The 10,819-nt window shown below is 40.2% G+C and overlaps 1 protein-coding gene across 1 annotated transcript in view; it reads right to left on the bottom strand.

The window, feature by feature from the left end:
* itprid1 (ITPR interacting domain containing 1) overlaps positions 1-10,819 on the bottom strand; it is a 38,777-nt gene that overhangs the window by 2,116 nt on the left and 25,842 nt on the right. The window contains exons 10-13 of the mRNA XM_071899398.2: positions 9,186-9,313; positions 7,920-8,031; positions 6,230-6,517; positions 2,341-2,391 (exon numbers count right to left, since the gene is read on the bottom strand). Of these exons, the coding sequence (XP_071755499.2) occupies positions 2,344-2,391; positions 6,230-6,517; positions 7,920-8,031; positions 9,186-9,313 (576 nt within the window). The 3' untranslated portion in view covers positions 2,341-2,343. The remainder of the gene's footprint in view (positions 1-2,340; positions 2,392-6,229; positions 6,518-7,919; positions 8,032-9,185; positions 9,314-10,819) is intronic.

The following is a 10,819-nucleotide window of genomic DNA, read 5'->3' as shown; positions in this document are numbered from 1 at the left end:
AAGGTATGGTTACATGTAGCTGGAGAAGCCACACACACGCCTCTCCACTGTTGTGACAGTTATTACGCACACGTTTTAGCTGCATTGTTTTCATCAAGGCAATGTCGTGGAGACATTGGCTTATATAGGATAGCACTTTATTGACCCCCTTGGGGAAACTAAGGGAAAAAAAATTATGAGAGAGGGGGGGTCCAGCAGCAGCCGACAGCGTTCAGCCAACTCCTCTGGAATATCGAGAGGAGCCATATAATAGAAGGCGGTGTCTTTCCAACATTGAATGGATGGGACACCAGCTGTCTTTGCCAGACTATTTTAGTGGCAGTGTGTCCGTTGGACACGGCCAATAAAGTGTTCTTGTGAGTGACAACCGCAGACGCCCCATCCTCACTGAGTAATAAGTGTCAGCAAAACCAGAGAAGAGCCTGCTTTTCGTCTTTGTATATTTAGGTAATAGTCTGTATATTGAGTATGCATTCTGCTACTCTGCCAATGAGCCTTAAATGGTCAGCATATTCGTTTAAACCTAATTGGAATTATAATAGGGATGCGATCTAATGAGCGCATGTTATGCTGTGTAGATGATTGTGTCAGTTTGATCTTGGAGCCGGTTCCAGAGCCAGTCTTGGTGGAGCCATCCTGTGCGCAAAATGATAAGACATGCTTTTCCCTGGTTTTAAATTCTGTAGATTCTTTAGTAGATCCGGGTCTAAGAGGCATATTCGGGTCAGATATCAATACTTAAACACTTTGTGGGATGGCCAATAGAGGGTGACTTTGGCTAAGAGATGCAGTGTTTCCAACACATAGACATTCATACATCTGTGGCCGGCACAAAATAATAAGTTGGTCAATGTACAGAAATTAATCTAAATCGATCCCTAATGCTCCAAATGTCACATCACACCATGTCTGTCATTTGGAGATGCACAGACAGCAGACCAGCAGTGATCCACAGACAAAAAAAAAGTGAAACTTAACATTCCACCATTCTTCTGCTGCCCTACAAACTTTAACCGTAGGTAATAATTAGACGATAAAACGATACACTCAACCCACGATACAATATGTGTCCCGATACAATTTTCATGATACGATATTCACACTCAGCGCCGTCGCTAGTGGGGTGAAAGGTGGTGTCGATTTTAGGGGCCCACAACAATTCCAGAAAGATGTATGAATTAATGTATTCTATAGATCCTGCAAAGGCATTTGATACTTAAGAATAAAAAAATAATAAACCCACAAATAATGCAATATGAAAGTAGTTTTCATTTTCCAATTCATGCCACCCCTCCCCCTCCAAAAAATGGTTTGATCCTCTGCTGCCAATTTGGAAACTGATAGAGGGCAGAAGTCGGGGTCTGCGCCACAGGACAGACAGCATCATGTCAGGCAAAAAACATGAATCAGCAGGTCCAAAAAGAAAAAAAAGGAAGGAGAAGGAGGCCAGGAGCAGTGCAGGGGCGCAGCTCATCCCCTCATTCTTTTCTAAGAAAGGTGAGTTTATCAAGCAAGATTAGCAGACTGAGGCTAACTAAGACAGGCTGGTTAGGCTGCTGGCTAATGTTTGCTAACTTAACTAACTTGTCAACTACCGGCAAGGCTGTCTCCTGTCCCGTTTAATATGAAATCGTTACTAATGAAGAGCTAGATGTTGCGTTCCTTAATGAGGCAAAATGGACTGAGATTTGTTCTGTAGTTGTCTATTTAGGGATGAAAGTGAGACTTAACACTATAATGGAACGGGTAAAATGGGTAAATTTGATAGAAAACGCTACTCTCTCTCCCTCTCTCTCTCTCTCTCTTTCTCTCTGACAGTGTGTGTGACCGCATTGGTTACAGAGTTGCGAACATATTGCCTATTATGGCGATGAAATTTTTGTTTTCATAACTATTTTATTTTGTGTATTTAGTAATTATGCAAAAAAAACAAAAAACAAACATGTCTTCATTGTTTTCCCAAGTTGTATTGTCGGAGGGCCGGTCAAATGGACATTTCATCATCGGAAGTAGGAAGTTCCCAAGTTTCCAGCTGTCTTGAGCATAGCATGGCTCATAGGTGTAGCTACCTACACCACATTTCTTCAAATCAGTGTAGTGTGCTCTCCATGCAGCTCACTTTTCTAGGCAAAGGTGTATTTCCCTACTTTTGAAAGTAGCTGCTACTTGATCCCATAGACGTCCTACTACAATTGACGTAAGCTACCTGTTCCCATTCCTTTAAACTCCATGCAGAGACATAATAATGGCATCCACAAGTTCGTCTGACCAAACTATCCCTTTAAGGTAAAAATCTCACAGGCCAGTGAATGAATTGAAGCTGCCTTGTTGCTAACTCACCTTTTACTCCAACGAGTCCGTGTTCACAGAATGACGCAAAGACTCCTTCAGCTGGAAAACAGGACACATTTTTTTGTTTTAAAGTTAAGCTGCACACTGCAACAGAACACCTGTGTCTTTCAAATGTCCATTCCTTGTGCCTTTTTACTGCAAAAAAATAGAGCATCACTTCCATTTAAAAAAAAACCCCAATTCATTTCAGGGAGTGGCACAGTGCAGCAGTAGCTAACTGTTCACAGTGTATGTGGTAAAAAGTGGTACTTCAGCAATGGCTCCATCTCTAATTCATTATCACTCCATAATGTGGGTGATGCCTAGCCTACCGACGTTACCATGTAATTTAGAAGACAGTGTGAGACAGATCTAGCCACCCTGTCTGATAGTTGGCCTGTATTAATTCAGGCCTGACAAGATAGATGATGCAAGAGACAGGTGCAGCACCCCTGAACCATAAAATCAGTGGAAGTTATGGTATAATTTGTGTTAATACAGCTATAATCTGTAATTGGAAGGCACAAGTGAATGTACAGAGTCTAATTGCAGAGATTGATGACCAACATGTTAACATTTGAAAATTTTAACGCCAGGGGGACCCCAATTTTTATATATATATACACTGCCCATTAAAAGTTTGGGGACACCTTGTCTTTTCTAAATTTTCAAAGTAGTATTTGATTTTCTCTGTTATTTTTCAATGAAGAAGTAAGGGAAAAAAATGCCTACAATGCTTTTGTTAATAGCCATTTACTAATACTTTGGATATGTATATTCAACACTCAGCTTCATGTTCATCAGTGTCCTGCAAGAGGCAGGCAAAGAAAAACTGACTGTTCACATGAAGGAAGTGTGTGCAGCAGTTACAGCTGCTAAGGAGGTTTTTTGATCAGCGTATAGTTTCATTGTTTTAGTGTTATCATCACAAATATTTGCATGTATGATTGTTTTTTATCAAACTAAATCTAGTTAGTCGTTAATGGGGTTAAGTTATTGCAAACCCACAAAGAAAACATGCTAATTTATTAAGCATTTTCAAAAGCTAGGTGTCCCCAAACTTTTGACGGGCAGTGTATATAAAAATTAGACCACATACATTAGACCACAGACCCCCATTCAATGAGATTTTTTCCCAAAGGAACTCCATCTGAGAAGATGTTTGTTGTTAGATATGATTTGGTGTAACTGTCTATACTGTAGGATTGATCACGTCTGATCCAAATGGTCATTCTTACACATTCTGTCCAAGTGCTAACTTCTAGAAAGCTTTGCTGGGGGCCTCCTGGAACCCTCTAAAGGACCCGTGGAGGTCCCTGGACCCCAGTTTGGGAATCTGTGGTCTACACTAGCTACAAGATATGCGCAAGACCTACAAGCTGATATCTACTGGCCAGCAACCCAGAAGGTAAGAGTCATTAATCTTACAATCTGAGGTGATTTCCAGGTTGATACATACATGTAATTATAATAAAGGAGGCTTTTGATCTACAGGAATCAGATTTAGTTTTAAACCTGTCCTGCATGCCACCAAAATCTCTGACCTGGTGGGATGACAGGTTACCAAAATTCTGTCCAATAAACAAGATACTTGTGAGTCAGACTTTTGTTTACAAGCCCTGGTTTGCTTGCAATTGGGCAGTGTGAACCAAAAAGTCAACTTTTCCACTTGTGGTTCAAACCAAAGAAAACCAACTGTAGGTGTGATCGCACCCTAAGTCTCGTCTGGCAGGCAAGGGTAGATGATTCCTCATTTTGTACACTGCAAAAAATTACAAGTTTTATTTTAAATCGTTTCCAGACCTATCAAGCTCATTTTATATTTTTAGTCAAATTATCTCACTGCACTGGCAGATAATCCTGCTGGTTTCATTCAGTTTCACTTGATTCATGCCAATATGACTTCTTTCAAGAAATCATCATAAAACAATAAAGAAAAGCTTGAAACAAGAAAGTTTCTCCAAGACAATTTCACTTTTACCAAGTAAATGTCACGAAACAAGCATAGGCGTGTTTAAAGGCAAGGCACGGGGTGGCACCGCCCCCCCCGCAATATGATTGGCCCCCCCTGGTGCCCCCCCCAATGCCATTGGATCAGAGCGCAGTCAATCTTGCTCCTTGATTTGCTATGCGGAAGACAACAGTACCACGTCTGTCACGGCTGCTGTCAGAAGACAGGAGAGACTTTTTCAGCATCAACACCACGTCTCTGTTCATTGTATGCAGGCTTTCCCATACATAGACAACTTTGTGGCGGCCCGCCACAATATCAGCACTGACCGCCACAATTATTATTTTTTTTTACTATTTAATTGTAGAGCTGCGTGTAGCGCATTGATTCGCTCAGCCCCTACTTGCTCCGTGCGCTCTCTCTCTCTTGCTCTGTTTCTGTCTCTCGCTCTCTCGCTCTCTTTCTCTCTGTCACTCGGTCGGTCTCGCTCTCTCTCTCTCTCTCTCTCTCGCTCTCTCGCTCTCTTTCTCTGTGTCACTCAGTCGGTCTCGGTCTCTGTCTCTCTCTCTCTCGTTCTCTCTCTCTCTCTCAACGGACGGACCCATCTGTGCACTTCCCATTACACACGCGGTTTGCTCCCTCAATCCAGATTAATACTGAAAAATATTTTCAAAGAAGGAAAATGACTCGTCCTGAGGAGGAGCAGGGACAGTCTGGACCAGAGGAGCTGCTGAGCAGTAAAACAGAGCAGATAATGAGCACAGAGAGATGTAGCATGGCAGAGAAGCAGATTTCTCTGTAAAAGGGGCCTCATTTCTATTCTTCTGTACCTTGTAGACAAAAGCAAGCAACAAACAGAACAGTGTAGCACTGTTTATATTTTTAAGTTATGTTATCTTTGACACAAAGTACTTGAAAGGGAGCACTTTAGATATATACAGGTTAGTTATTCATTTGACAAATGGAACTATTTAAAATGGAGTACATTAGATCATTTTTCAGTCATCCAGGTAATGGGATCCTTTATAGATAATAGCCTATATATTGACAATATAAGAGAATACAAGAATAAAAACATCATCCCCCAGCAATGTGTAAATATTAATGGCTACTGACTTAATGGTTTGTATTTATTTTTTTTAGGGAGAATTTAGTGAAAAAATAAATAATGAAAAGGGGACAGGATAAAGACTTCTTTATCCAAAAGAAGAAACCATGTCAGACAGATAGTGCAGGTCAGAGCCAACCTGCAACCAGTCAGAGCCAAACTTGCAGCCAGGGACCTGCTACCACAGGTCAGAGCCAGCCTGAGAGGGCCAGTCAGGGCCACACCAGCAACCAGGGATCTTGCAGCAACAGGTGAAAGTCAGAGCAGAGTCTGTTACACCTTTGATGTGTGTTTTTTTTTTCTTTTCACAACCTGCCTCCCATATGGAATAAGATATACTGGTTGTAGAGTTTTACAAGATTCTTATATTTTCAACATGAAACTTGTATGAAATGTATGTGGTGGTAGAGAATACAAGAATCCTAGTCATTTCTTATATCAAATTTGACTTATAAATAAGTCTTATAAATACTTATGAACTTATAGTCTTATAAATACGCTGTATTTATTTCTGATAGAATTTTTGGATTTTCCATGGGCCCCCCATGACTAGTTCTTGGTCGTCGTCCCCCCCCCCCCCCGCCCCCCCCGCCCCCGGCCCCCCCATTAAAAAAATCCTGGAAACGTCCCTGGAAACAAGTTACATTTTCCTGAAAAAAAAAAAAAAAGTCTAATTTGTTGAAACCAGTAAAATTATCTGCCAGAGCAGTAAGATGATTTCACTAAAAAAAAAATATGCTAAAATGAGCTTGATAAGTCTGGATACAAGATGAAATAACTTAACAAGTTTGTCAGTTTTTGCAGTGTATATATGACCTGTAGGAAAACAATTCTCTTACTCTCTGGAGGAAGCCCACAAAGTCCAGCTTGTCTGCCTTAGTGGGAGAGCAGCCCAGGCCCTCGCAGACGGCCTCCGACCCAGGAAGCGAATGTCTGGAGGACTCCAAGTCCCAGGTGCCCCGGGAAGGGAGGCGGTCACTGGGCACATCGCCCAGTGGGAGCCAGGGCAGCAGGCAGCACTGAGTGGCTACTGTCCTGCTGGTAGATGAGGTGGGCGTGGCTCCAGGTGGGAGGAGTCTGAGTTGAGAGCAGAGCAGAGACTGCTCATCCAACAGCCTGTGCATCTTCTACTCGGCAACAGCAAAAAAAAAAAAAAATCAGAATATAGATTATAAAACTGATCGTCAGAAAAAAAAGAAAGACAATCCATCTTCTACTGAGCAACAACAGGAAAAATGATCAGAAAATAGATATAATAGATATAAGACTGATCACCCTTTAAAAAAATATAATGCATCTTCTACTCAACAACAGTAAAAAATCACCAGAAAATAAATTATAAAACTGATGATCAGTAAACAACACAATAAAAGTATATCTTATCTTAGTATTTCATTGATTGATTTATTGACAAGTTCATGTTTGTTGGAGTCACTTATTCACTTATTCATTCATTCACTCAATTTTAGTAGGACAACGGATAATGCGACACATGCAGGATAATGTAATAATTGGTCAAAATGTAATAAGTTGTCCCTTAAAGGTCCCATATGGTGTGAAACAGGATTTCCCTTGCCTCTTTGATTATAAAGGAGTTGGATGTGCTATCTAAACATGGTGAAAGTATCAAAACGCACGGTAGCCAACTAAATCCACACAATCCATATTAGAAAAGCGAGCCTCTAAACAAGCCGTTTGGACTTCCGTATCTTTGTGGCATCACAAAGGTTCGCTCATTATCATTTTTGTAAGAAATAATAGACTAACAAAGTGTTTTTTTCAAAGCGGTTGACATTGTTTATTACCGGAGAGTTTTTCCTTCCTGTTGCTGTCTGTAGCTGTGGTGTCTCACGTATCTTTGTGGCATCACAAAGGTTCGCTCATTATCATTTTTGTAAGAAATAATAGACTAACAAAGTGTTTTTTTCAAAGCGGTTGACATTGTTTATTACCGGAGAGTTTTTCCTTCCTGTTGCTGTCTGTAGCTGTGGTGTCTCACGTTTCACTCTTGAAACGGTTAGCCAATCAGAACAGAGGGGTCGTTAATATTAATGAGCCTTAAAGACACAGCAACAGAAACAGCCTGTTCTTGGTAAGGCTCAGAGAGATGCTGGAAAATGAACGTGTAAAAATGGATTGAGAGTGTTTTTGGTACATGACACCACACACACAGCTTTTAATGGACCTCAAGACATAAAATAAAACACTGGAAAGTGTAGTATATGGGACCTTTAAAATGGGCTGAAAATGTAATAAAAACTATTAATGTATAAAGAAATTGCTGGATAATGTAATAACAGACATTATTTATATATTTAGATAGATATTTAGATATTTTTTGTGATAATATATCTTATGTCTTTAACCTGAAAGTGTTATATTCTAATAAACGGTGTCACATTTTGTTAAATTATTACATTACATTGTGCTGATGGCATTCAGTTTCTGTTCAGATTTGATTAATTGTTACCGAGGTTAAAAATAGGGACTGTGTGTGTGTGTGTGTGTGTGTGTGTGTGTGTACGCTACCATTTTGAAGCTGTCGTCATAGTGGTGGGCAAGTTCATTCAGCTGCAGCTCCAGTTCTCCAGCCTCCTGTTTCACTGCTCTCCTCAGTTCTGCTATGTCTCGAACCTCCTCCCTGCACACACACACACACACACACACAATCACATCAAACCTCCATCACATTTTCCGCTTCCTTTTTGTATCGGCAGGCTTTATGTATTTTTTTTCTGTCTTGGCCTGTTTCAATTCATGTCTGACTTTTTCATTGTTTCTTATTGGCTTTCAAGCATTTATGTAAAAAATGTTTTACTAGTACTACAAAATAAAGTTTATCATCGTTATCATTACTATTTCAAGTAAATGTTTTACTGTTGTAAGCAGACAACACTGAGCCCAGCAGATGTCACAACATTTTTTGATTCAAAAAACGGCCCTGTACAAACAACCACCCATCAAATCTTGTGTGTCTCGCCTGTTAAGATTGTGCTTGTGTGTGTGTGTGTGTGTGTGTGCGTGTGCGTGTGTGTGTGTGTGTGTGTGTGGTGTGTGTGTGTGTGTGGGGGTGGGGGGGTGGGGGGGTGAGCACACTCATACAGTGACAGAGAGAGAGAGAGAGAGAAAGAGAAAGAGTGTTTTGCAATATATTACCTTACAACACTGTAGAGTTTACCACAAACAAACCAGTTTTTTTCATATGCCTGTATACATGGCAATAGCCTAACATTATACCGTTGTCCTGCTGTGCATCATTTTGATGCTCATGACTCCATGGAAACAGCACTTGTGCTGTTTGCCAAAACCAACAATAAACAGTATATGATGGTGTTTATATGCCAGACCTGTTTTTATATCCCAGCTAGCTGCTGACAACTATATATAGTATATACTAGTATATACTTATATACTTGTTGTCAGCAGCATAATAATATACATGCCTAGAAGTACAGTACTGTGCAAAAGTCTTAGGCACCCTAGATTTTTTATATACATTTTGTCTTAGATGTTTATTTGTTTTCTGCATCAGTGTGTCAGTAGACTGCTGTTTATTGTAAATTTTTGATATTTAGAAACTTTTCATTTCATTATTTTTGAAAGCATCTACGCTTTATGGATTTTTTTTACATGTGCCTAAGACTTTTGCACAGCACTGTATATTTGTGTATATGCTTGAATATGTTTGTATGTATCTATTTATGTATCTATCTGTGTCATTGTCAGATAGAGCATTGTAAACTGAGTCCTGTAACTGTCATGTTTGGATAGAACATTGTAAACTGAAGCCTGTACCTGTCATGGTCAGATAGAGCATTGTAAACTGAAGCCTGGTCTTCAGAGAGCTGCTCCTCCATGTTGCTCAGCACAGAGCGAAACCGCCGCAGACAGAGCATCATCCCCTCCAACTCATCCAGGGAATACTGAAGAGAAGAGTTGCGTTTCAAAATCAGATATCTAACACTGCTGTTGCCTGTTAGGAATAGGAAACTTTTGTCACAATTTACAGCCCCCAGGCTAGACAGCTAGCTAAAGGCAGCATTGTGTTGCGTGAATGAGGCTTTGCTTCCAGATAAACATATTATCAAGGTCTGGAACTCGGTGTCCTCATATGTGGCTCCGGCGTTGACTCTATATAAGCTATATTTCTATGAACCACAAATCAACTGGGACAACTGTAAGGAATTCTATAGATTTAGGCCTATCAGTGGCTAAATTATGGTTATGACAAGAGAGTGGATGTTGAGTTAAGGTTGGCATTAAAATAGCATTTATATTATGATGTGTAACTTGTTACATGACTGAGGTGGCACTATTGAAGTGTCTCTATACAAGGGAAATGAAACAACCTTTTATCTTTTTTTATTTAAAGCTAAGTATCTTACTTACTGCCCAATATATATTCACCACACAGTAAATCTGGGTGTAATTTACATCATCACAAGGCTGTCATTGAATTAAACTTTGGCGAGAGAAAATACAGGAAAGGAGAGTGGAAGACAGAATAAAGAGAAAGCTCCACAAATGCAAATGAGACATTGATATGTAAATCCTGTCCTGGCTATGAAAGGCAACAACGACAGTAACATGACAACAAATATGATGTTCACATCAACAAGAAAAGGAGGGTGCACACATCATGACTCACTGGTTACCTATTTAGGACTGATTTTACTGATCACTTTTAAAGCGTGGTTGCTCAGTCTCTACACTATATGACAGACCTTTTAATGCCCTATGAGCCAAAGTCTAGGCTGAAGACTAAAAGTTACCAGGATCAGCCTATTCACTGCACAAAACCTGCAGCTGGTGATGTTACCTCTAGAAGCTATGAAATATCTAGAACATTTGATTTGAACAATAATATTGATAATGTTTGGTAATTTGATAAGCAAAGGTTAGAAAAGTGGGCTATGACTGGAAGGGTGATGGTTTGAATCCCCAGACCAGCTTGAGAAAATCTGGGCAAAGGAAATTAATGAGAGGCTCTCTCCCCTTCGTGCTGAAGTGTTCTTCAACATTAAAATCAATTTCCAACTACTCAGTGGAGCTGCTCAGTGACCAACATTAGAAGACTGTGGTTGTACTGGCCAGCTCCCAGTAGCCAAGAGTAGAAGACTGTGGTTGTGCTGGGCTCCCAGTGGCCAACATTGTTAGAGTGTGGTTGTACTGGGCAGCTCCCAGTATGAATGTGTGTAACTCAACCTGGTCTCATACGATTTTGTGAAATAAGCACCAATGCTATGGACATGAATAATGTGAAGATTATGTTCCGCCACCATGAATTGGATTATGTGACAATAGCATGATTTGGACATGCCATTTTCACTTGTTTGTCACGAGAAAAGGTTAGCTAACGGTTAAGTTTAGGCAACTAAAACAACTCTGGTTAAGGTTTGGGTTAAGGTTAAGGTTAGGCAACTTAAACA

This window comes from Centroberyx gerrardi, chromosome 22 (genome assembly GCF_048128805.1).
Source record: "Centroberyx gerrardi isolate f3 chromosome 22, fCenGer3.hap1.cur.20231027, whole genome shotgun sequence".
NCBI lineage: Eukaryota > Metazoa > Chordata > Actinopteri > Beryciformes > Berycidae > Centroberyx > Centroberyx gerrardi.
This window is presented reverse-complemented; position numbering and strand designations above follow the sequence as displayed.